At 45.3% G+C, this 27,974-nt stretch overlaps 2 protein-coding genes and 1 long non-coding RNA gene across 5 annotated transcripts in view; 2 read left to right on the top strand and 1 right to left on the bottom strand.

Moving 5' to 3' along the window:
• The window catches only part of LOC120991124 (zinc finger protein 585A-like), a 2,129,672-nt gene that overhangs the window by 1,154,119 nt on the left and 947,579 nt on the right, over positions 1-27,974 (top strand). The window lies entirely within an intron of this gene.
• On the bottom strand, positions 2-27,972 carry LOC120991207. The gene is made up of 4 exons (XR_005776560.1): positions 27,791-27,972; positions 13,018-13,019; positions 12,771-12,777; positions 2-26 (listed from the first exon to the last, which is right to left on the bottom strand). It is a non-coding gene; the product is annotated as an uncharacterized LOC120991207 (long non-coding RNA).
• Positions 18,701-27,974, top strand: part of LOC120991133 (gastrula zinc finger protein XlCGF26.1-like) — a 50,215-nt gene continuing 40,941 nt past the window's right edge. The window contains exons 1-2 of one of the 3 annotated variants that reach the window (XM_040420034.1): positions 18,701-18,755; positions 23,017-24,785. In XM_040420034.1, the coding sequence (XP_040275968.1) occupies positions 23,037-24,752 (1,716 nt within the window). In that variant the 5' untranslated portion in view covers positions 18,701-18,755; positions 23,017-23,036 and the 3' untranslated portion in view covers positions 24,753-24,785. Of the gene's footprint in view, positions 18,756-21,077; positions 21,132-22,986; positions 25,405-27,974 lie in introns of those variants that run through there. The other 2 variants (XM_040420033.1, XM_040420035.1) reach the window with 2 other exon arrangements.

The raw sequence follows: 27,974 nt of genomic DNA, 5'->3' as shown, positions 1-27,974 counted from the left end.
CAAGTATAAAAATTCCAATTACCTATCTTTCCCCAAAAGAAAAAATTGAAAAAATACACCTCAATGGTATCGCCACGTGTGAAAATGCCCATATTATAAAAATATTAATATATTTTCCCCAAATGGAAAACGTTAAAATGGCCGATTTGCGTTTTTGGTCGCTTCATTTCACACAAAAAACTTACATATAAAGTCGTACACACCCCAGAATGGTATCGATGAAAAATACAGATCGCGCTGCAAAAAAAAAAGCCCTCGCACATCTCCACACACATAACTTCAAAAAGTTCTAGGGGTCAGAATACGGTGATGAAAAAAAAAAAAACGTGGAAAAATCTGGTTTGTTTTATCAGTATCAAAACGCAAGAAAAACTATACATATAATGTATCGCCGGATTTGTACGGACCTGTAGTATAAAAGTAAATAAAAAAAAACGTAAAACTGTTGCGAAATTTCATTTTTTTTTTTTTTTTTATTCCACCCTATTTGGAATTTTTTTCCTGCTTCCCACTACATCATATGCAATATTACATGGTGGCGTTGGAAAGTACAAGTTGTCACGCAGAAAACAAGTTCTCATACGGCTATGTGAAGGGAAAAATAAAAAGGTTACGGTTCTTGGAAGGCAGGGAGCGGAAAACAAACGCAAAAACAAACAAAAAAACTCTGGTGTAGAAAGGGTTAATTAACCCCTGAGTGAGTTCAGTGACCGAGTGATGCTCTTATACGTGTTTCATATGTATCCTCCCTCCTTTATTACCTGCAGAGCATGAATGGAGACGTGTGGACGAATTATTAGTATTTTTTATATAATTTTATTTATTTTAGTTACAGATTCACATCAGCGTTTCTCTTTCAGTTACAGCATTCCGTACAAATGCGGTTAAAGCATATATATTTATCAGGCCATGTTAATCTAGCTGCTTGGTCCGTATTCAGACACTTATCTTGCATCAGGGAGCAGAAGTCTATTTCCCCCATAAAACGTTATATTCATTGGGTTATAGTCAAGGCCAGTGTTCTACCAATCTGTTGGCTTCCACAAGGTAGACCATTCTTCGTCCACCTGTCCTGACTGAAGTTCCTCTAAAGAATCCTATTAAAACCCACCCCACCAGACAAGTCTTCGCTAACGGAAGACCTCCCTTTGTAGGTGGACTTCTGACAACTGAATCAGATCTTATTCTGTCTCTTCCTTCTTTACTGGTTTACAGTGGGACAGGTGAGTCCAAGAGGTACGTTCTTCAATTTTAACAGCTGTAGCGGTTGGTAATAGGACTTGATAATGAGATTCCCTTGCGCATTGTTTTTGGAACAAATTAGACACAAGTTTTTTTGTAATTAGTAAAACCATAGGCTGTGGAGACTGGATATTATCTCTACCATCCCTCCTGTTGAGACATGACTTGTTCCATGGCTCAATATAGCTGCATACCTGTAAACATTGCTGGGTACTATGTATTTCCATTGGGGACATACATATACCTCATCTTTTTGAGTGCACCCTTATTTACCCATTTTTGTTAGTTCCCTTTTGGGTGAGGACTTTTGCATATATTTTAGTATTTGGAGATCTATGAGCTCAGGCTCAGGTTGTGATGTCAGTACCTATGTTAGGGCTTCTTGTTTGGCTGCAGCGTCAGCTTTATCCTTTCCTATAGAAATGTGATCGTACTTCCCAGTATGTGCAGCACATTTACAGATAGCGACCTTACTTGGTAATTGTATAGCCTCTAGTAGTTGTAAAGTCTTTATGATTTATGGTTTCCCAGTGATCATTCCCCTATTTCTCCACTGTTGGTCAAACAGATGAACCGTAGAGAAGGCGTACTGGCCATCTGTGTATAGTCACTATTCAGCCTTCTGCCCGTCTGCATGCCTCTGTTAGAGCTATTAACACTTGTACCGCTTCTGCTGAGATATGTCACGGGAGTGATTTAGCTACAAGTACTTTTCTTGTGTTATTACAGCATAACCTACTGCGTTCGTCCCAGTACATTTGTCCTATGAGGAGTTTGACTTGTTTTTACCTGAAGACCTTCTCCTCATCCCTTTTGTCAGGCCCTGTGGTATATCGGCTGTAGGGATTGTGGTGATCATCCCCTGGATCTGCTTTTTCAGTTGCTTCTTTTTCCAAGACCTCTGTTACCGATGAGGGTTTAACTGTAGGAGCCACATCTAGGTGGATTACTGGTCTAGATGCCCCTGAATCACACAAAAATTGTATTTCCTTTAAGTCTATTCTTAAACCTCAGGTTTTCCTCATTTTATAACATTATTTCCATTTGTCCTAAATTCAGCACTTCCTCTTCTCTCTCCTGGTAACTTACTTGTTCTTCCTTCTTGACCAGTCATGGTGACACATCTTCCTCATTTTCAGGTTCTGACCTGTCCTTTCTCTGTTTGCAATCTCTCACCCAATGTCCTGTCTTTCCACACACATAACGACCTCCATTATTCCTTCTTACTCCATCTCTACCTCCTGTCAGCTCCCTGCTTCACTATGAAGCAGCCTGTGCTCTCCAGCAGCAGGCACAATGTAGTGACACATCGCGCCTGCTAAGCTCTGTGCAAAGAGCTCACAGGACAAGAATCTGCCTGCGTGCTCTCCAGCTCAGCAGACGCGATGACGTCATCACATTGTACCTGCTGCTGGAGTGTTAGATTTTTATTTATTTATTACTAGATTGGGGCATTAAAGGGGGTAAAACTACTGGATGGGGGAACTAAGTAGGCAAAACTACTGGATGGGGCACTAAAGGGAGCAAAACAACTAGATGGGGGCAATACTACTGGATGGGGCACTAAGGGTCAGCATTACTGGACTGGGGCACTGAGGGGGCAGAACTACTGGATGTGGCACAAGGGTCAGAATTACTGGATTGGGGCACTAAGGGGGCAAAACTACTGGATGGGGCACTAAAGGGGCAGGATTACTGGATGGGCACTAAGGGTCATCATTACTGGATTGGGGCACTATGGGGACAGCATTACTGGATTGGGGGCACTAAGGGGCAGCATTACTGGATTTGGGGCACTATGGGGACAGCATTACTGGATTGGGGGCACTAAGGGGCAGCATTACTGGATTTGGGGCACTAAGGAGGCAGCACTAAGGGATGGGGGAACCAAGGGGGCAAAAATACTGGATGGGGCCACTAAGATGCTACAGAATTGGGGGTTCTAATGGGGCAGAACTAATGGATTGGGGCACTAAGAGGGCCGCACTATTGGATGCACTAAGGGGTCAGAACTTTTGGATTAAGGCTACTAAGAGGGAAAAACTACTGTATGGAACAGTAAGGGGGCAACACTATTGGATGGGGAACTAACAGTTCAGAACTACTGGATTGGGGCACAGATGGGACAGCTGTATCAGATGGGAGGACCAAGTGGGCATCACTCGAGGGCACCAAGGGGTCCTTTTACTGTGTAGTTACACTAAGGAGGCATTTTACTCTTTGAGAACACTTAAAGGGTTTAACTACTATATGGGGGCACTAATGGGCATAACTACTATGAGGTGACACTATGGGGACATAACTAGTGCATGGGGGCACTATGTGGGCATAATTACTGTGTGTGGGCACTAAGGGCATATAAATACTGTGTGCAGCCACTTTGGTGAATAATTGATTTGTGGGGCACTAAGGGGCATAACTACTGTTCAGGGACACAAAGGGGGCATTCTACTCTGAGGGGTCACTTAAGGGGCTTTCTACTATGTGAGGGCACTAACATTGCATTCTTACTATGAGGGGGCACTAAGGGGGCATAACCACTGTGAAAGGGCAGGCACATGCCGTAGCTGCAACATTCTGCAGATGTCTGTATGGCCTCTTCTAAACGGGCTTGAATCTGCAGAACGCTGAAGGTGGCGCAATGTTTTTGCACCGCTTACATTACAAAAAAGTTCCAAATGGCGAGGCAGGTAACCAGTAGTTCCCTGCTGCACTATTTTGAGACTTTTTTTTTCTGATGCCGGTGGTAACGTTCCGCAGATCCAGGCCTGTGCAGAAGTGGTTAAAGCATGAGGCACACTATAGGGGGCACAGAAAATGAAGCACACTATAGGAGGGCGCAGAACATGAGGAACCAAAGAGGAAGAGGCACTATATAAAGGGGACATAGATCCTGGCATTATATAAAGGGGACACTATATACAGTGGGCACAACACATGTGGCACTATATACACGGGACACGGATCATGAGGCTATATATGCATGGGGCACAGAGTGTGTGGCACTACCATTCAGAGCACTGTGTGTGGTGCTTTATTTTCAGGGGGCATAACATGTGACATGACTGTATTCAGGAGCACAGTGTATGCTGCTATTATATTGAGGGTAAAGTATGTGACACCAAGATGATTTTGTGTAAACTATGTGACACTGGCACTTGTACTAATAACTATATCTATCTGTCGCTGCGGTACCGCTATTGCTGCAAATAATCAAAAATATCAAAAAGTACAAATAGGTCCCGCGCAAATCTAACCCCACACCTATTAAAGAGGACCTTTCATCTGTCCAAACATTGTGAACTAAGTATCATGATCTGTAGAGCGGCGCCCAAGGATCTCACTGCACTTACTATTATCCCTGGGCGCCGCTACATTCTCCCGCTATGTCCTCCGGTATCTTCGGTCACTGGGTTATAGTAGGAGGAGACTTAGGGGACTTGGTTATAGTTCTCCTGGGCGTCATCTTCTCCCAGGCTGTAGCACTGGCCAATCGCAGCGCAGAGCTCACAGCCTGGGAGGTTTTTATCCACATGCTACGCACTGATCTATTGTTGCTTCTCAGAACAAATACAATCACTTCTCGGGGTAATTAGCAGTATACAGCGCTGTCGCCATGTGGTGACGCTCTAAATTACAGCAGGTACCCACTCGTAAAAGCAACCTTGACATGGCGAGTGGGCTTACGCATTTTGATCAAAACCTTTACAAATGCCTCGTGTACAGTACGCAGATTATGGGGACATATACTACTAATTACGCTGAGAAGCAACAACAGATCAATGCAGAGCACGTGAATGTGCGGTCCATGCTTTTTACTTCTTGCCGGTGGAATCTGTAACGAAGGTTTACAGCCCCTTTTTGGAGCCATTACACTAAGAATTCGGGATGTTTTATGGTGAAGAAGGGTCACACCGAGCATGAAGAATATGTGCACTGGTGGGGAGGAGGGCTATGTGAGCGGATGCATGTAGGTTATATGCTCTGTTTCCCCCTCCATACAGCAGGAAGATACGGGACTGTCCTGCACCTACCTTGGGAACGTTTGCCCTGCATTGAAGAGAGGCCTGGCGAGACACTTGGCAGCAGGAGGCTTGGACGCCACTGCAATGAGCTGCAGCTGGAGAGGTTTTCAGTCTTGACCAGGACAACAGGTCTGGACATACCAGCAGGAGGACTGTGACAGCATCACAGCGAGCAAAAGTGGCAGAAGTTCTTACCAGTTGACTAGGACAACCAAGCCGGAGTTGAGGTGAGATGGCACCACAGAGAGTAGAGCAGTGGAAAGTGTAGTCCCCGATGAGATATGAGAAGCCGGTATCCGGCATTACACACACTTCTCTGCTTCCTATTTGCCATCAATTGGCCGACAGCTAAAACACCCTGCGGATCTAATCCCTGATGTCTGGCCTGTTGTGGACCATTGGTGGACAATACTGTGGCTATAACATTTATAGGCAGGGGAGTTGGCAATATAAGCCCACCTTCATGTGAACTTTACAGACCCGGAGGTCACAGAGTATTTAAAGTGCCAGTCACCCCCTGTGACTGAATTGAATACGCCAAGAAAGACATTGAGGGGATAGGATTTACTGTGGGGCAATATGAGGTGGCAAATAGGTATGGTCCCTAGCTCGCCAAGTCTTTTGTGCTGTCCACATCGAGGTCGCTTAGTCTTCTCTATTCAAATACCCGGCACCTGCCATCTACTGTGGAGAGTTTAGTGCAGGTGTGTTAGAATGGAGGAGGCCGAGTGATGTGTCTGGTCACATGACCCTCCATCAGAAGCCATCTTATGGAGAGGACCTCCATGAGGGGAGCACAGAATATTTCCTTACCAAGAGGACATGGGAATAAAGTTGCGATGCCCAAAATGTAAAGCACTGGAGGCAGACAGTCTCCATTTCTTGTGGATGTGGACCTTAAGACAGAAGGATCAAATGCAGATCCCCATGGATATGGAGCAGTGTTTTGGGGACTCTAGTGATGAATGGAAAAACACCAGCGAAGGGGGAGTGAAGCCAATAGCAGAAAGAAAGGCTGCTCACAGGGTCAGCCCTGCAGAAGAGACCGCAGGTAAATGTAGATAAAAAAGGTGGGAGGAGGGGTAGGGTGTGTGTACACTCCCAGTCCCTCTCCAAGTAGACCCTGGAAAAAGCGCCAATCAAAATAGCAGTTGGTGGAAAAGAAAGAAGGGTGGGCGGTAGGCTAGGTCACAGATGGTGGCAGAATGGGTTGTGGACATTAAAAGGCAATGAAAAAACTATAAAAAGCAATAAGAGGCAATAGAAGAAAATTACTCAACAAATATTAATCAGCAATAGTAAAGCCGTTAAAAAATGGTGTGTATTTAAAAAATTAGTGGGAGACAGGAAGGGGGGGGGGGGGAGTGACACAAAATGAAAAGTATTGGAATTAAAAATAAAATGTAATGTGGTGTGCTTAAAATCTTTTTGTGTTGCACTGAATAAACTAAAAGTCGCCACCTGGGTGGCGAATGGATGTACAGGTGAATACACTTCGGTGTAAGTCTGCACAATAAGATGTTACTCACTTCACGGAGGGGGGGGGGGGTGTTACTCGGATAAGCATAATACACCAGTAAACCAATAACCCCCCAGCCAGGTTCGCCTCTAGATGGTGAAAGATGAAGGCAGCCACAGTCGGGAAGCTTCTGTTCAAATTTCTTTTATTAGTGTTTAAAAAGCTGGCTCAACGCGTTTCGGGACAATGATTTTAGAAATGACAAATTCATTTTGATCATTAACCTGTACTGGGGGAGGGCCTGCCTGCGATGGAATTACGGGCGAAACATATTTCTTAAGCAATGATTTGTGAAATACATTGTAAATACGGAACAAATCTGGAAGCTTCAACCTAAAAGATACGGGATTAATAACATCGAGGATCTTATATGGTCCAATAAAACGTGGTGCAAACTTCCTGGATGACATCTTTAGCGACAAATTTTTGGTGGACAGTCAAACCTTTTCTCTGACCTGAAAGTCCACCCCTCTGGAACGCTTCCTATTAGCCTTAATTCTCTGATCCTCCTGAGCATTTTCCAGGTTCAGTTGAACCCGAGCCCAGACTGTGCACAGTTCTCACGTTACCCTATCAGCTTCAGGGTTAGGTGAAGGAACAGATGAACCAGAATTAAATAGAGGGTGGAAACCAAAATTGCAGAAAAATGGAGACACCCCAGTGGAAGAGTTCACACGGTTATTAATGGCGAACTCCGCCAAAGGGAGGTATTTTACCCATAACTGCTGGTTATGAAAGATGTAGGATCTTAGAAATTGTTCAACAGCCTGATTAAGCTGTTCGTTTTCTGCATTGGTCTCGGGATGAAAAGCTGACGAAAGGGACAAAGATATCTCACATCTCTGACAAAAAGCTCTCCAAACTTTGGAGACAAACTGGACACCCCTGTCAGACACAATGTTTTCAGGAATTCCATGCAATCGTACCACTTGTTCCACAAACACAGAAGCCAGAGTCTTGGCATTCGGGAGATTGGCTAGAGGAACGAAGTGTACCATTTTACTGAATCTATCGACCACTACCCAAACCACTGACTTACCCTCAGAGGATGGCAAATCAGTAATGAAATCCATAGAAATGTGTGACCAGGGTTTACAAGGAATGGGTAGTGGTCATAACTCACCAGCAGGATGTGTTCTTGGAGTCTTGGATTTGGCACATACCTCGCAAGCAAAGACATAAGACCTGACGTCCCTAGATAACATGGGCCACCAATAAGACCTGGACACGAGTTCTCTGGTGCCCTCAATACCGGGATGCCCACAAAAAACTGAATCATGACACTCACCAAGCAGCCTGACACGGAAATGCCCAGGAACAAAAAAAACTTATCTGTAGGTGTGCCGGAGCTAGATGTTGCTCTGCCTCAATATGAGACGCAAGATCCACTGATAATGCTGCCACAATTATGTTAGCTGGTAAGATGGGTTCAGGAGGAATGTCAGGGGGTTGAAATGCAGAAAAACTTCGAGACAAGGCATCAGCCTTCACATTTTTACTTCCTGGCCTAAAAGTAATAGAGAAGTTAAAGCGCGTGAAGAATAATTCCCACCTGGCTTGACGAGGATTTAGCCTTTTCGCAGACTCAAGAAACAACAGATTTTTATGGTCAGTGACAACATTGATACAAAGTTTGGCCCCCTGTAAGAAAAATGTCTCCACTCCTCAAAAGCCTATTTGATGGCTAACAATTGCCGATTACCAATATCATAGTTCCTCTCAGTGGGAGAGAATTTCCGTGAGAAAAACGCATCAACTGACTCAAGACACGGCGAGTCGGGGGGTAATGAGAATGCCCATTCCTGGGGGTCACCCTGTAACAGGGATATTAAGTTTTCCCACTCGCTGTGGCCCGAGGCCAGAAAAATGGGGTCGCAGTCTGAAATATAGTTTGCAACTCTCCTTAAAGGTTTGAAAACTTTAGCGGTCCCCCGAGAACCACTCAGGAAGTTTAACATGGGATTCCATCTGTAAGGCGGACGGAGGAGAGAGAGTGAGGTTACAGCCAGCTTCTTGAACTTGTAACCTCTCTCCTCGCTTCTGAACAACCTAGGCCAGGTTCAGGACATGATCCGTCAGATTTTGCAGGGGATCCATAGTGGTAAAGTGGCCTGTGAATCTGTCACAAAGAGGGGGAGAAGATGGTGCACCACTGACTCCACCCACACCCCTGTCCCTGCCTACTTGCACAACTGGGCGGCGTTCCCTAGCCTTGGTAAGTGCGGAGGGACAAACAAACTAAGAATTGTCAGTAAGCCGAGTCAGAACCTGGAGGCAACTACAGTACAAGAGGATAAGCAAAGACGGGTCAAAAACAAGCCAAAGACAAAACCAGGAGAAGCAGAGCAGACACAAGGAGCAAGTAAGGACGGAGACGATCAACGAGTCGGGAGTCAAAAGCCATGGAATCATACAAAGGAACACTGGATAGGACCTTATTCACAGGCAACCTGTGGCTAGAAGGTTGCCTGTATATATAGTGGGGAAGAGGCGTTGTGTGACATGGCCAGCGCCACATGACTCATTCCCCTGCAACTAGCCGAGCGTCGAATGCTCAGCAAGGCGCTCGGACTCTTTACAGTTGCCATGCGAATGGAGGACGCTGACCAAGCAAAGGAGGCGAGTGCGGTCGGATCCTCCCCGCCCCCCGCTGCTGTGGAGACGAGGACGCAGTGCACATCCTTGCTCCATACTAGCTGCAAGGCGCCGGCGGCACTGAGGAGGGGAGACGTGAAGCTGGTGCCTCGTGACAGTTTTATTCTCTTTTCTTCTTTGCTCTCCTTTTTGTCTCCATTAAATGGATTGTCCAAGATTTTGGTACTGATAGCCTATCCTCAGGTTAGCTCATCAATATTAGATCAGTGAGAGTCCAAAGCCTGGCACCCCCACCGATCAGCTGTGTGAAGAGACTGTGGCACTCCGGTGAGCGCTGAGGCCTCTTCCTAGGACAGGGACGTCACATTGGTGGTGCAGTTTTCCTACCAGATTCCTGTCCCTTACAAGTAACAGGTGTAGCTGAGGACCGGCGGGTAGATCTAATCCTCCAGGGAGCTCTTTTAGGACGTCCCATTACTCTATGTAATATATACACCCCAGTAAGAACAAGCCATCCCTTCTGAGAGCTGTCTGGTCACACCTGGACTCCTCGGGACACTCGGCGTCTTGATCGGAGGTGATATTAATCTCCCTTTCTCTGAAACTGCAGACAGACTGACGGCCCCCACTGCTCCTGTGATCTCAGATCTCCAGTGTCACCTTTTCCCCCCATTTATTCCTCCTCCTTCCTCCTGGTTTATGGAGAATAGATATCTCCACTAGTGTGCAATACACTTATAATGCCCCCCCCCCCCCTTCCCAGGACTGGTTATGTTCCCAATAACATCCTAACCCTTGGTTTCGGCTGGTGGAGGGGACTTCATGGTTTGGGGCCGTTTTGCTGCAGACATTTCTGTGACTGTCCCGCTCCTCTGAATGTCGCTTGTAATAAGGGGGATATTCGACCTCCTCCTCCAGTCACATGTAGCAGGTTGTATCTTCTCTGCTTGTGGAGTGACTAGAGGATCTCAGACATGAAGGGCAGGAGAACGACTGGAAAGTGACTATGATGGACTCTCCTTATAAAAGTAAGGACCTGTTCACACCACGTCTGAGCCTCCAGCAGAACATATGTGCGGAGGGTTTCCTGATATTTCCTTCTGACAGAAGCTCCGACGTCAGGCTCTTTACAGTCATACAGGGGCGGACATTGACCATAAGCTCCATGTATGGTCTACACAATGTATACGCTGCGGAACACAGATTTTACAGGACGTCTCTGATAGAGCAGTGTAGTCTACTATACCGGCCCGACGGAGGCCAGAAGGACACGCTCCCATCATGTGACTGGAGCTCTACGGATATGACCGACATACAAAGAACACGTAGCCTCTAATGTAATGTGAGAAGAAACTGTGGAGCTTCTCCATTACATGTCACTGCACACACGTGTATACACTGCACATGACGGGTTTTACCTTGTGATATAAGAGGCTGGTGCTCCTCCATTACATGTCACTGCACACACGTGTATACACTGCACATGACGGCTCTTACCTTGTGATATAAGAGGCTGGTGCTCCTCCATTACATGTCACTTCACACACGTGTATACACTGCACATGACGGCTCTTACCTTGTGATAAAAGAGGCTGGTGCTCCTCCATTACATGTCACTGCACACACATGTATACACTGCACATGACGGCTCTTACCTTGTGATATAAGAGGCTGGTGCTCCTCCATTACATGTCACTGCACACACGTGTATACACTGCACATGACGGGTTTTACCTTGTGATATAAGAGGCTGGTGCTCCTCCATTACATGTCACTGCACACACGTGTATACACTGCACATGACGGCTCTTACCTTGTGATATAAGAGGCTGGTGCTCCTCCATTACATGTCACTGCACACACGTGTATACACTGCACATGACTGCTCTTACCTTGTGATATAAGAGGCTGGTGCTCCTCCATTACATGTCACTGCACACACATGTATACACTGCACATGACGGCTCTTACCTTGTGATAAAAGAGGCTGGTGCTCCTCCATTACATGTCACTGCACACACGTGTATACACTGCACATGACGGGTCTTACCGTGTGATATAAGAGGCTGGTGCTCCTCCATTACATGTCACTGCACACACGTGTATACACTGCACATTACGGCTCTTACCCTGTGATATAAGAGGCTGGTGCTCCTCCATTACATGTCACTGCACACACGTGTATACACTGCACATGACGGCTCTTACCTTGTGATATAAGAGGCTGGTGCTCCTCCATTACATGTCACTGCACACACGTGTATACACTGCACATGATGGCTCTTACCCTGTGATATAAGAGGCTGGTGCTCCTCCATTACATGTCACTGCACACACGTGTATACACTGCACATGACGGCTCTTACCCTGTGATATAAGAGGCTGGTGCTCCTCCATTACATGTCACTGCACACACGTGTATACACTGCACATGACGGGTCTTACCTTGTGATATAAGAGGCTGGTGCTCCTCCATTACATGTCACTGCACACACGTGTACACACTGCACATGACGGCTCTTACCTTGTGATATAAGAGGCTGGTGCTCCTCCATTACATGTCACTGCACACGTGTATACACTGCACATGACGGCTCTTACCTTGTGATATAAGAGGCTGGTGCTCCTCCATTACATGTCACTGCACACACGTGTATACACTGCACATGACGGCTCTTACCTTGTGATATAAGAGACTGGTGCTCCTCCATGACATGTCACTGCACACACGTGTATACACTGCACATGACGGCTCTTACCTTGTGATATAAGAGGCTGGTGCTCCTCCATTACATGTCACTGCACACACGTGTATACACTGCACATGACGGCTCTTACCTTGTGATATAAGAGGCTGGTGCTCCTCCATTACATGTCACTGCACACACGTGTATACACTGCACATGACGGCTCTTACCTTGTGATATAAGAGGCTGGTGCTCCTCCATCATGGCCTCCTTGTACAGATCCTTGTGTCCTTCTATATACTCCCACTCCTCCATGGAGAAATAGACAGTGACATCCTGACACCTTATAGGAACCTGACAACACAATGACACCGTCATCACCCAGACCCCTCCAGTGCTGTTACTGGAGAATTTCCCAGCATTCCCAGCAGTGTCACCTCTCCAGTCAGCAGCTCCATCATCTTGTGGGTGAGCTCTAGGATCTTCTGCTCATGTATCAGGGGGGGAGGCTCTGTGATGGGGGGAGGGGTCCTGCTCCACCCTCCTGACTCCTGGAGATGGATGATGGGAGTCACACAGTCCCCTGATGTCTTCTTCACTATTGTGTACTCCTGTGGATGGAGAGAGACACTTAGGGAATTAAACCCTTCAGGGGCCATGTGCTCACCTCTGGTCCTTTCCTCCTGGGTACAACGTGCCTACTTACCTTCTCATGGCTCCTACAACATGACTATTGGTCACTGGTCACATGATCCATCACTCACCATATTGGGGGCTGATCTTCAGGTTCTCCGTCACTTGGAAGGTCTGGAGGTCATTCTACAGGACCCTGAACTCTTCCTATCACTTTCTATGAAGGATTCTCCTTCCCAATGTCTGACTTGTTACAGAATACATTCTGCTAGTGTAACGGTCACGTCCACACACACACAGGGGGAAAGATAGTGACCACTGCGCTCCACCCTCACCCCTGGCCCTGCCTACTTGCCTCACGAGTCCTGATGACAGGGGAAAACTAGACGGCAGTCCCTTACTTAGGATATGTGCAGGGAAGACAGACAAGACAAGATACGGAACGAGAACGGACCGGGTCAGAACCAAGAGAGCTACGCAGTACAAAGGGTTAAGCAAAGAATGGTCAAAAGAAGCCGGGGTAAAATACCAGGAGAGTAGAGATGTACCAGAGGAGTCCGCAAAGTGTAGTTAGGTGGGAGCCGAGGTCACAATACCAGGAGGGATGCGCAGTACAGGAGCAGCAGGCAAAGGATCGTCAGGGAACAGGATCAGGTGAGTATTCAGTAGTCCAACAAATAGCCAGGAACCTAGAATTAACAGGCAACCTGTGGCCAGCAGGCTGCCTGTATTTATAGTGGGGTCTGAGGGTCATGTGACGTGGACAGCGTCACATGACCGACAGACAGACAAGTCAAGCACCGAGTGATCAGCTCGGCGCTCAAGGCAGACCTAGGAGCAGGGAGCCTCCCAGCTAGCAAAGCCGCCCTGGGAATGAGGTCAAACACAGATCCTCGCTCCCGAAGCTAAGCAGAAGGTCTGCGGCTGATAGGAGACCGAGTGCGCCTTTGGCGTCCCGTGACAGCTAGTCTCCTTCCTGTCCATCCTTGGTGGTCGTTCAGGAGAGAACTGGAGGAGCTGGAGGCTTCTAGTACTGCAGGCGCCTTTATGAGGAGAGGAGAGGAGAGGAAATCATCCAGGGAACAAGACCAGATGTCACCACCAGGATCTGATGTGTATCTGCAGCACAAGAGCTGAAGGACCTGTGATGATGTCACTGTCATGTGACCATTGAAGGGGTGGAGCTTGGCAGGGTGAGGTACTGATCACATGACGGTGACGTCACCCCAGGTCCTTCAGCTCTGGCAGTGCAGCAGATACTGGGCAGGTCCTGGTCGGTAGTCAGGGCTCTTGTTCTCTCTGGTATCAGCCATTCCTCCAGCCTGCAGGTAAGATGAGCTGTGAGGAGACAGTGTGGTGGAGAGCTCAGACATGTCACCTCTGGAGATTCTCCTCCATTACACACAAGGAATCCTTCTCCGCTCCTCAGCTTAGTATGATGGGGGGAGGAGTAGTGGGGATAGTGGGGATTTTCATAATTTGCAGGCCCCTGACTGTCCTCGTGAGGGGCCCCTGCATCCAGGAGGAGAATGAATGGAGCGGGGCCCGGCCTGAGCTCGTCTCTCTCCATTTTGTTCTCTTGGAGTTGAGGACACAGCTGAGCACAGCCCAGAGGTGGGACCTGCATCTATCAGACATTTATCTCCTGTGGAGCCTCCAGAAATCTCCATGTTGGGGCCCCTGGAATCCATGTGGTGGAAGCTCTGAGAAGCAGGGCCCCTCCAGGCTCAGGAAGTGCGGTTCTGGAGGTGACATATGGTCTTGTCCCCTGGATGATTTCCTCTCCTCTTCTCATAAAGGCGCCTGCAGTACTAGAAGCCTCCAGCTCCTCCAGTTCTCTCCTCTTCTCCTGAATGAGCCACCAAGGATGGACAGGAAGGAGATCAGCAGAAGAATATTAGACCTCACCTTGGAGATCATCTCCCTGCTGAGCGGAGAGGTAAACTTTTCTAGATTTCTCTCCTCTTTATTGTATTCTGTAACAAGTCAGACATCGGGAAGGAGAATCCATCATAGGAAGTGATAGGAAGAGTCCAGGGTCCTGGAGAACGGCCTCCAGACCTTCCAAGTGATGGAGAACCTGAAGATCAGCCCCCACTATGGTGAGTGATGTGTCATGTGACCAGTGACCAATAGTCATGTTGTAGGGGCCATGAGAAGGTAAGTAGGCACGTTGTACCAGGAGGAAAGGGCCGGAGGAGAGCACCTGGCCCCTGAAGGGTTCATTCCCTAAGTGTCTCTCTCCATCCACAGGAGTACACAATAGTGAAGAAGACATCGGGGGACTGTGTGACTCCCATCATCCATCTCCAGGAGTCAGGAGGGCGGAGCAGGACCCCTTCCCCCATCACAGAGCCTCTCCCTCACCCCCTGATACATGAGCAGAAGATCCTAGAACTCACCCACAAGATGATGGAGCTGCTGACTGGAGAGGTGACACTGCTGGGAATGCTGGGAAATTCTCCAGTAACAGCACTGGAGGGGTCTGGGTGATGACGGTGTCATTGTGTTGTCAGGTTCCTATAAGGTGTCAGGACGTCACTGTCTATTTCTCCATGGAGGAGTGGGAGTATATAGAAGGACACAAGGATCTGTACAAGGAGGCCATGATGGAGGAGCACCAGCCTCTTATATCACAAGGTAAGAGCCGTCATGTGCAGTGTATACACGTGTGTGCAGTGACATGTAATGGAGGAGCACCAGCCTCTTATATCACAAGGTAAGAGCTGTCATGTGCAGTGTATACACGTGTGTGCAGTGACATGTAATGGAGGAGCACCAGCCTCTTATATCACAGGGTAAGACCCGTCATGTGCAGTGTGTGCAGTGACATGTAATGGAGGAGCACCAGCCTCTTATATCACAAGGTAAGACCTGTCATATGCAGTGTATACACGTGTGTGCAGTGACATGTAATGGAGGAGCACCAGCCTCTTATATCACAAGGTAAGAGCCGTCATGTGCAGTGTATACACGTGTGTGCAGTGACATGTAATGGGGGAGCACCAGCCTCTTATATCACAAGGTAAGACCTGTCATATGCAGTGTATACACGTGTGTGCAGTGACATGTAATGGAGGAGCACCAGCCACCAGTCGGGCCGGTATAGTAGACTACACTGCTCTATCAGGGGCGTCATGTAAAATCCGTGTTCTGCAGCGTATACAGTGTAGATAATACATGGAGCTTATGGGCAATGTCCGCCCCTGTGTGACTGTATAGAGCCTGACATCGGAGCTTCTGTCAGAGGGAGATATCAGGAAACCCTCCGCACATATGTTCTGCTGGAGGCTCAGACGTGGTGTGAACAGGTCCTTTTATAAGGAGAGTCCATCATAGTCACTTTTCAGTCGTTCTCTTGCCCTTCATGTCTGGGATCCTCTAGTCACTCCACAAGCAGCAAAGATACAACCTGCTGCATGTAACTGGAGGAGGAGGTCGGATCCCCCCCTTATTACAAGCCACATTCAGAGGAGCGGGACAGTCACAGAAATGTCTGCAGCAAAACGGCCCCAAACCATGAAGTCCCCTCCACCAGCCGAAACCAAGGGTTAGAATGTTACTGGGAACATAACCAGTCCGGGGGGGGGGGGGGGGGGGGGGGCATTATGAGTGTATTGTCCACTAGTAGAGATATCTATTCTCTATAAACCTGGAGGAAGAAGGAGGAATAAATGGGGGGAAAAGGTGACACTGGAGATCTGAGATCACAGGAGCAGTGGGGGCCGTCAGTCTGTCTGCAGTTTCAGAGAAAGGGAGATTAATATCACCTCCGATCAAGACGCCGAGTGTCCTGAAGAGTCCAGGTGTGACCAGACATCTCTGCGAAGGGATGGCTTGTTCTCACTAGGGCATATATATTACATAGAGTAATGGGATGTCCTAAAAGAGCTCCCTGGAGGATTAGATCTACCCGCCGGTCCTCAGCTACACCTGTTACTTGTAAGGGACAGGAATCTGGTAGGAAAACTGCACCACCAATGTGACGTCACTGTCCTAGGAAGAGGCCTCAGCGCTCACCGGAGTGCCACAGTCTCTTCACACAGCTGATCGGTGGGGGTGCCGGGCTTTGGACTCTCACTGATCTAATATTGATGAGCTACCCTGAGGATAGGCTATCAGTACCAAAATCTTGGACAACCCATTTAATGGAGACAAAAAGGAGAGCAAAGAAGAAAAGAGAATAAAACATGTAATCTAATTCCAGTAATGATTGTAGAAATCCCAAAATGGGCAGTAAAGATCGGAACATCGCCCCAAAAAGAGGGAAAGTATTCAACCCCCATGCTGAAGAGGAAAACAGAGGAAATGACACATGAAATAACACCGCACCGAGGAGAGACACCGGGTCACCGGCCATATCCTGAGCTCCGGCAGGAGTAATGGGCTGCTTGGAAGGAGGAAGAAAGATAATAGAAAATAAGAGCAAAACCCCTGGACATTTTCAGAGTCAGTTGGTTCAGGGAGAACTCTAACCCCTAAGTTATAGTGTTATCTGTGTCCTCTGGCGTCTTCTGATACCACAGCCTGAGTTCGTTCTAATAGAAATCAAATATACTTTGGTCGTCCTCTAGTTCAGTACGGCCTGTGATAGCTTTCAGATTCTCCCTGACCTCAGTGATTTCAGATCGGCAGATATTTCTGACCTCTGAGATAAGGGACTGAAAATCCCATTTGGTTGGAAGAGATTTTGAATGTTGTACCCAAGTGTATGATCGGGGTCCACAGGGATCCCTTCACTAGAATTATAGGGGGTGGAAATGATCAAGATTTCTGCTGACTATCAAATAAAGTGGTATAGGGAGGGCTCCCGATGGAGAAGGCAGAGCTTGAGGACCATCAGGAGTGATGTGCTGATCACCCACCTTGTCCTGGGCAGCAAAGACCAGCCTGTCTCTGGGTGCCTGTTGGCGGCTATAGGGCTGCTGTTCTAATGGTAAAGGAGGGACGATCTGGCTGGAAGCCGAAGACAGCAGCGTTGAGGAGTCCATGTGTCCCAGAGGGAGCTGCTGTTGAGGAACATCTAAGGGGTCTCTTGTAGGGGAAGCATCAGTCAGAATAAACAAGGAGGATTCTGGGGACTTACTCTGAGGAGGCAGCATCAACAGGGAGATCCGAAACAGGTGCCATCTTGCCAACATGGAGCTCTGAATTAAAGAGTGCAGGAGATAGGTAACGGTTCAGAGTAATGAGTGAAGTGGGGGTTTGAGAGGCAGTAATGGCATTAGGCTTCTGGTGCTTCTTTTTGCCCATCATAGTTGGGTTTAAGGATGATGGCTGGTGGAGAGGTGACTGGGAGTAGTTGTTTTACTTCTTTCATGTACTTTGACTAGCTGATTAACTTGGGTACATGTACTTTGGGTTCTTGCTGTAGAAAATTGCCTGATAAGCATGGTGTCATTGAGCTAGGATGATGCCCTGACACCTTCCTGGTTGGTAGGGTGCTGCAGGGCCTTGACACCTAAAACTGTATCCTCATTCTTCAAACATGGCCAAAAGTAATGTTCGCTCTCCGAGACCATTGGTTTCTTTGGTATTGTGGCCCGCTAGGGGCTGGGACTTCGGCACAGATGTGAGGAGCAGAATATTGTTATTTCCCCCTGATAACTAAACCTAGAAGTGAAGGAGATGAGAGAAGAGTCTGATCTATAGACAGATCTACAGGAGGCCATGTATTCAGTCACTGTGTGCTTGTGTCTCCACAGATGGATCCAGGAGGAGAAATCCACCAGAGAGATGTCCCCGTCCTCTGTATTCCCAGGACTGTCCAGAGGAGAAGGTCCCAGAGAATCCTCAGGTAGATGGAGCTGAGCCCTATACACATCTATATAGGGGGGTCCTGCGGTCATAGAGGGGTCATAGATTGTGAGGGTCTCTTATGTGGATCTGTTAGATTTCCCACCTGTCTGCTGTATTGTACTGAATTGTTACAGATGACAAATCAGGGAGAAGATCTGACTGATATTACAGTGGAGGATGAAGATGAGTGGATGATGGGCGATCCCCCGTGTAGGAGTGAGGTGGAGGAGGATATTCCAGGAGATGTCACCACAGGTATGGAATCATGAATGGAGAAAGTGACTTTAGATTCTGCCCTTGGTGCCTTCAGGGCAGGAGGAGAATCTGATCTCCAGCTGCTGCTCTTTGATTGGAGATGTCCCCATCACATCATGAAGTGTTCCCCTTATCCAGCTGACACATCCACACACCCACTGGGGATTATGCGGATGCAGCTTTTATATCTGTGCTGTCATGATGAACTACATGTACGGCATTGTGCAGGAATTACATGCCGCCAGTGACCTACATGTAAATGTGCAGATACCAGAGGCACAGTCTAATAGGCTGCCGGTCAGTGGACTACTGCCAGACTATAATGCTGTGGAAAACTATGTAATCCAGAGCATTATACAAGGGATCAGAGGATCACAGCTTCTAGTCTCTCGGAGGGCGAAAAAATAAATGTAAGATTCTGTTTAATGAGTTAAAATTGAGAGAACGAAAACACAAAAAGAAGTATTAGGTCATCAAAGGGGTGTTCCAGTTGTGCACAGGGAAAAGGTATTAGATCAGTGGGTGTCGTACTGTTGGAGCTCCCAGGATCAGGAGAACAGGGCCTCCTTACCCCTCCCCCCCCCAAATAACCCGGATGGCAGGTCGAGCATGTGCATGCAGTCAATAGCAGGCCACGACAGTGACTTGCCCCCGTGCATACGTCGCGGCCTGCTATTGGCTACACCACCCCGCTGGTGCTTTTCCATCCATCACTAGAGTCCCCAAAACACTGCTCTATATCCCTTGGGATCTGCATTTGATCCTTCTGTCTTAAGGGCCACATCCACAAGAAATGGAGACTGTCTGCCTCCAGTGCTTTACATTTTGGGCATCACAACTTTATTCCTGGAGGAATTTTGCAAGTTTCTAGCTGTTTGCTTGACTTCATAACCCATGTCTCTTTGGTAAGGAAATATACTATGCTGTCCTCATGGAGGTCCTGTCCTTAAGATGTCCGCTGATGGAGGGTCATGTGATCAGACACATCACTTGGCCTCCTCCATTTAGCTGCACAACTCTCCACAGTAGATGTCAGGTGCCAGGTATTTGAATAGAGGAGACTCAGTGATGTGTATTGGAATGGAGGAGGCTGAGGGATGTGTCTGATCATAAATGACTCCCATTATCTATTTAAATGTAGACTGTAGTCATGATTCATGATGGGATTGTCTATAAAAATATTAAAAATATTCCACTAGATTTCATAATGCACACTGCATGTAATATTAAACTGATTTCTTACACCTGATGAGGCCGGTGTACTTACTTTTAAATTCCATGTCAGAATATTATTAAAATTATATTAAACTGAGCATCAGCTCATTATCAATGACTCCAGCTACAAAGCTGGACTCGACCAGCTTCTTTCAGTATACCTTCTCCCCTGCTGAAATCTCATACGTGCTCATACGGACAGGTTGCAGTAAATAAAGCTGCAGATGGAATAGGAAGATCGGCACTTCCTCACTACAGAGCTAAGGAGACTGCAGCTTGTACTAAGCATGTGTGAGATTTCAGCAGCAAGGGTGGAAGTACCCTAAAAAGGGCTTGTGAATTAAAAGGGTTTTCCGAGATTATAATACTGATGACCTATCGTAATTATAGATTGTCAGTATCTGATCTGTGGGGATTCGCCACCCGGGACCCACGCTGATCAGCTGTTTGCGGAGGCACTTCTCACAGCTTACCAAGCCCAGAGCTGTACATAGTATAATGGCTGTGCTTGGTATCGCAGCTCAGCACCATTTACTTCTATGGGGCTGAGCTGCCCCTAGGCCAAGTGAACGATGAACGTGTAGTCACTGGCCTAGGAAAAGCAGCAAATTGGTAGGGGTTCCTGGCTTCGGACCCCCATCAATCAGATACTAATGACCTATCCAGAGCATAGCTCATCATTATTAAAACCCCTTTAAGCTCTAGATGGGGATTGTGACATGGAGCCTTGTAGTGAGTACAACAACATCATCAGGTCTAAGATCTTTTTCATAATGAATGTAGCTTGTGATGACTTATGTGGTGATGGATCCTTTTTAGTGAACTTCTACTATTAAAGTGATGGCCAATTGGTGTTAACATGCAAAATGTGTTAAAATTGGCATAATGCAGGGTTTGTTGCCAGACATGGTGGGGCTTTTGAAATTTTTGTGTTTTCATCAAGTCATGATGTACTGTATGTAATAAGTTCTAACTGGGTGTAGACCAGAATCCTGGACTTTGTCAAAAAGTTATAAAAAGCTTTGTAAGGCTAGAATCACACAGGCAGTCTTTTTTTTTGCAAAACTGGATTCAGAATGAATGGATTTTATAGTACCTCTCATTTCTGCTAGATCCAGGTCCAACTTAATTTTATAGGTTTGTCTACTCTTTTAAGGAAAGGTGAAAAAGAATATGGATGGGCACTCATATATGGAAATATAGGACAGGATTTATTGGAACATATAACAAAACAGCAGTAAAACAATAAAATACTATTGATAAAAATAAAAAAAATACTTTTTTGAACAGAGGTCGCCTGATCCAAAAAAAACTCACTAAAGTGTATTCCAATACAATTTGTGAGGGAAGGAGGGTATATTGGATAGGCAGCCTTCGCCAAAAAAACTGATCTTATCTTCTATACCATTAAAAATGCATTAAATATTATGGTTAAATCCTAGATCCAAATGAAACGTACACATGAGTATTAGACGCCGCTAATTGTCCTTAGTGAATAGACTGTTATGAATACACAAGTAGCGCTATGTGTATCAACTGTGTATCCTATTATGAATGCACAAGTAGCGCTGTGCACAGATGACTTCTCCTATCCAATTGGCAGTCTGTATGAGGAGTATCCAGTCTCTGTATTATCCGCAATATGATTATAATTCAAAGAAGGGCTGGAAAATGTTCTTAACAAATAGCCAGATATAATTCATCAATTTTTCGATCTTATTAATTTGATCTATCGCCTCTTGACTTTTTACCCACTGTGTGGGCTTACCTTTGCCTGGTTTTCAAATTCGCTGGGACTAGGAAATCGACCTTTACTCCGTGCTGCAAGCCGGCGTCCCGGCTGTGGAGTCAGTTGCGTCCCACGTGTGTTTCGCAGCTGCTTCCAACAGCTGACTTAGTGTGAGAGCTGCGTGCTTGTAGTTTAGGCGCAGGTAAATGACGTATTAGAGGTCTTTTCCGAGATAATAAAAATTGTAGTTCTTCTTCTTTAAAGTGCACTTTTCTTTCATGAAGGGCGGGGTATTCTTCCAATTTTGAAAATGGGAAGAATACCCCGCCCTTCATGAAAGAAAAGTTCACGTTAAAGAAGAAGAACTACTATTTTTTCTATCTCGGAAAAGACCTCTAATACGTCATTTACCTGCGCCTAAACTACAAGCACGCAGCTCTCACACTAAGTCAGCTGTTGGAAGCAGCTGCGAAACACACGTGGGACGCGACGGACTCCACAGCCGGGACGCCGGCTTGCAGCACGGAGTAAAGGTCGATTTCCTAGTCCCAGCGAATTTGAAAACCAGGCAAAGGTAAGCCCACACAGTGGGTAAAAAGTCAAGAGGCGATAGATCAAATTAATAAGATCGAAAAATTGATGAATTATATCTGGCTATTTGTTAAGAACATTTTCCAGCCCTTCTTTGAATTATAATCATATTGCGGATAATACAGAGACTGGATACTCCTCATACAGACTGCCAATTGGATAGGAGAAGTCATCTGTGCACAGCGCTACTTGTGCATTCATAATAGGATACACAGTTGATACACATAGCGCTACTTGTGTATTCATAACAGTCTATTCACTAAGGACAATTAGCGGCGTCTAATACTCATGTGTACGTTTCATTTGGATATAGGATTTAACCATAATTTTTAATGCATTTTAAATGGTATAGAAGATAAGATCAGTTTTTTTGGCGAAGGCTGCCTATCCAATATACCCTCCATCCCTCACAAATTGTATTGGGATACACTCCAGTGAGGTTTTTTTGGATCAGACGACCTCTGTTCAAAAAAGTATTTTTTATATTTTTATCAATAGTATTTTATTGTTTTACTGCTGTTTTGTTATATGTTCCAATAAATCCTGTCCTATATTTCCATATATGAGTGCCCATCCATATTCTTTTTCACGTTTATTTCATTTTTTGAGGGGTGTCTCAAATTTTGGTTGGTGCACCTACCTTGAGAGAGCAGGGGTGAGCGGATCTCTGCAACACTATTTTTCTTTTAAGGAAAGACCCACAAATATCATTTTTTATCTTAACAGAAAATCCCAGCAAGATTTCTATGGGGAATTTCATGGTATCACCGGATTATAAAGCAGAAGATGAAGATATCATGCAGCATCCTTCAGGAGAAAGCTTGAATGTGCTTCTAGGACTTCATAGTACAGATCTCTCGTATAATACCCCTAATAATGAGGAACCTTCCCCTAGCCAGTCACAAATTGTTACTATAAGTACAGGTCAGAAAGGGCTTCAGCGTGGGAAACGGTTCCGTAAAAGCTCAGTTCTTTCTACAGACAGAAGAATTCACACAGGAGAGAAACCATATTCATGTCCAGAATGTGGAAAATGTTTTAAACAGAAATCACATCTCATTACACATGAAAGAATTCACACTGGAGCAAAACCATATCCATGTTCAGAATGTGGAAAATGTTTCAGACAAACATCAAGTCTTGGTAGACATAAGAGAATTCACACAGGAGAGAAGCCATATTTCTGCTCAGAATGTGGGAAGAGTTTTATAGTTAAATCAAATCTTATTGAACATGAGAGAATTCACACAGGAGCAAAACCATATTCCTGTTTAAAATGTGGGAAATGTTTTATAGATAAATCACGTCTTAGTAAACATGAGAGAATTCACACCAGAGCAAAACCATATTCGTGTTCAGAATGTGGAGTATGTTTTATAGATAAATCACGTCTTAGTAAACATCAGTGGATTCACACCGGAGCAAAACCATTTTCCTGTTCAGAATGTGGGAAATGTTTTATATATAAATCACGTCTTAGTATACATAAGAGAATTCACACCGGAGCAAAACCATATTCATGTTCAGAATGTGGGAAATGTTTTATACGGAAATCAATTCTTGTTAGACATGAGAAAATTCACACAGGAGAGAAGCCATATTCATGTTCAGAATGTGGGAAATGTTTTATATATAAATCACATCTTATTAGCCATGCGAGAATTCACACAGGAGCAAAACCATATTCATGTTCAGAATGTGGAAAATGTTTTATACGGAAATCAATTCTTGTTAGACATGAAAAAATTCACACAGGAGAGAATCCATATTCATGTTCAGAATGTGGGAAATGTTTTATATGGAAATCACATCTTATTAGTCACGAGAGAATTCACACAGGAGCAAAACCATATTCATGTTCAGAATGCTGGATGTGTTTCACTGAAAAATCAAGTCTTGTTAAACATGAGAAAATTCACACAGGAGAGAAGCCATATTCATGTTCAGAATGTGGGAAATGTTTTATATGGAAATCAGAATTTATTCGCCATGAGAGAATTCACACAGGAGAGAAGCCATATTCATGTTCCGAATGTGGGATGTGTTTCACAGAAAAATCAAGTCTTGTTAAACATAAGAAAATTCATACAGGAGAGAAGCCATATTCATGTTCAGAATGTGGGAAATGTTTTATGCGGAAATCACAACTTATTAGCCATGATAGAATTCACACAGGAACAAAACCATATTCATGTTCAGAATGTGGGATGTGTTTCACAGAAAAATCAAGTCTTGTTATGCATAAGAAAATTCACACAGGAGAGAAGCCATATTCATGTTCAGAATGTGGGAAATGTTTTATACGGAAATCACAACTTATTAACCATGAGAGAATTCACACAGGAGAGAAGCCATATTCATGTTCAGAATGTGGGAAATGTTTTACAGAGAAATCAACTCTTCTTAAGCATCATAGACGTCACACGGAAGCTAAACCTTTTTCAAATGTTGGAACATACTAGGTTATGACCTGATCTTAAATAGATAATAAGAAGGTTAATTTTTTTGGTTGCAGTTAACCTGACTCTCCCAGATGACTGATTTCTATTTTTCTCTGAGGTCAACTGTGACCGAGATCCATGGAGGAAAAGTATTTTGGATATAAGGAAGAAAAGTAGAGCCTTGTTTACTTCCAGAGCAGTGAAGATGAACTGTCCACATGAACCTTGTTTCTTATCACTGTATTCACACCTCCCTTCACACTAAGGGAGAAACCAGAGTAACATAGGGAGAAGTAACGACGCTCCATGTAATAGTTTTATAATGTATGTGGACATATTAATATTTCATCTTCATTCATTGATACAGATAAAATAAACTCTTCTATTTGCTCCACGACAGCATCACCATCGTCACTGACAGACATTGTCTTCTTGGCTTGTATTATAGTTTTTCCTAGCGCTGTGACATTCATTGCTCCTACAGACTAACCCTCCTGTGCAGAGTCAGTGATATTGGTGGCATGATGACTATATCTGCCACGGACGTACTGAGACATACGAATGTCCCCGCGACAGAGTGGCAGGAGATCTTTTAGACTAGCAACACGTGGTTTGATTTGACATGTTTACCTTGTGGATCAATAGTTATCTGTGTTGTTTCTGGTACTGGCCACACCCTTAAAGGAAACCTGTCACCAGGATTTTGTGCATAGAGCTGGGGACATGGGCTGCTAGATGGCCACTAGCTCATCTGCAATACCCAGTCCCCATAGCTCTCTGCGCTTTTATTGTGTTAAAAAACAGTTTTGATCCATATGCAAATGACCTGATATGAGTCCTGTATCCGGAGATGAGTCAAGCGGAAAGGAGCCCAGCACCGCCCCGCGTCCTCCGAATCTCCTCCTTGCTGGCTGACGTCACAGAGCTGGAGCGTCGAAATCTCGCGATGCACGAGCTAGCGCATGCGCAGTGTCGGCATCATGTTCATTCCCTGTACTGGCATCAGCACAGGGAACGAACTATGCATGCGCTAGCTCGCGCATCGCGAGATTTCGGCGCTCCAGCTCTGTGACGTCAGCCAGCAAGGAGGAGATTCGGAGGACGCGGGGCGGTGCTGGGCTCCTTTCCGCTTGACTCATATCCGGATACAGGACTCATATCAGGTCATTTGCATATGGATCAAAACTGTTTTTTAACACAATAAAAGCGCAGAGAGCTGTGGGGACTGGGTATTGCAGATGAGCTAGTGGCCATCTAGCAACCCATGTCCCCAGCTCTATGCACAAAATCCTGGTGACAGGTTCCCTTTAACTTGCAGGTGTTGCTAATGTGGTCATTTAACTTTCCCTAGTTATAGTTGTTTCTCCCACAATGCTGTGTGGTTTATAGCTTCAGTTGTTTGGTTATTGAGATCTGCACACCTTCTTGAAGGTGGGTGCTCACAGAGGGATAAGTAGATATCTGAGAGAAATTCTATGGCACACCAATTTTGACTGATATTACAGTATAGTTTTATTCATTCTTTTTGAACACTTTGTGTCCAATATTATTTCAAGGCATAGCATGCAATTATGTACAGTTGTCCTGACGTTTCGGTCACTAATGACCTTTATCAGGGGATCTAGAGAGAAATAGATCATAAAGAAATGTAAATATTAAGTAACACAAAATGTGAAGCTAAGATCGGGAAACGAAAGAGGGGATATTATTATATAGGCTAAGAAAATAAAATATATAGCGAATATATAGCAGAACCATTGTGGTAAAATATAAGATATGAAGGAAGGCAAAGTGCAATATACTGCACGATATAGCGCACAATATAGCATATACCGCATACACACTTATAGTTATGAGCATTTTGACCGTATAGAAGTATATATTGTAGGTACATAATATTAAGCAGTTGTATCAGTATCAGGAGGAAAAAATTATTCGCAAGATGTAGAGCAACTTGAGTGATACAGAAAAAAAATACAGTCAAAAAGCTCATAACTATAAGTGTGTATACTGTATATGCTATATTGTGCGCTATATCGTGCAGTATATTGCACATTGCCTTCCTTCATATCTGCCATAGCTTCGTGGAAGTTAAGTGTTAACTTTCCCTTTTGTATTTTATTTTGACTTTTCTGTGTGTTGCATTTCCTTGTTGTTTTGTATTAGGCCTCAGAGAGACTCCCATTCATCCTTCCTTTTGTAGGAACAGGTTGTCTCATTCCTGTCATTAGTACCAGGGTCCTTTAGGGTTAGATATGACTTTAGTTATTCCTGTGTATGAACTCACCTACCTTTGGGGTCTGGTCATACTGGTAGTCAGTCAGGGCTTTGGTAAGGGTTTTCACTAGGAGGTGTCCATCTTACTTCCCTAGGTTTCAGGCCATATTTCCTTTCCCTCCTATGTTCGGTGTGGGGTTTCCTTCCCACATTAGAGCGTGACAATATCACTGATTTATCTGACCAGTGATCTGTGATTAACCCCTTATGTACATTCCTGCAGTTTAATGGTACACCTATCTAGATACTGGAGCTTAGTGATATATCGGTAGTGGGAATCGCTTGTGATGGCACATCTGTTAACCCCTTCCCAACCAGAGCCGTACTAGTACGGCACTGACCGGGTCTTTAAAGATGGAGCCCGCTTCTACAGCAGACACCCGCGGCTCATGTCCGCGACTGGCGATAATGCCAGTTGCTGACATTTAACACTTCAGATGCAGTTGTCAAACCTGACTGCAGAATCTCAGTGCGTTCAAACTCAGAAGTGTGCGCTTCCACGTATGCTCCGGCTCCCTCGTGTGGCGATCGGAGACGCCCATGTCATAGAGAATGACAGGAGACTGCTACACAGTGTTTCCCATAGAGCTGTTGCCTATGGCAGGGCTCCATAGTAAACTGGTACATTTCTCATAGACTCCACTGCTAATTCATTGGAGTCTATAAGAATAGCAATCTAATGATTGCTTGTTATATTTCCCTATGGGAACTATAAAAAAAAAGTGAAAAAAATAAAGTTTTTAAAAATAAAAAAAATGTAAAAATATAAAATTTCCAATTACATAAAAAATTGAAAAAAATGCACCTCAAGGCTATCGCCACGTGTGAAAATGCCCACACTATAAAAATATAAATATATTTTCCCCAAACGGAAAACGTCAAAATGGCCGATTCGCATTGAGGGTCGCTTCATTTGCCACAAAAAACTTAAATAAAAAGTCGTACACACTCCAGAATGGTATCAAT

Source organism: Bufo bufo, chromosome 2 (genome assembly GCF_905171765.1).
Source record: "Bufo bufo chromosome 2, aBufBuf1.1, whole genome shotgun sequence".
Lineage (NCBI taxonomy): Eukaryota > Metazoa > Chordata > Amphibia > Anura > Bufonidae > Bufo > Bufo bufo.
Note: the sequence above shows the minus strand (reverse complement) of the source record. Positions and strands in the feature narration are given on the sequence as shown.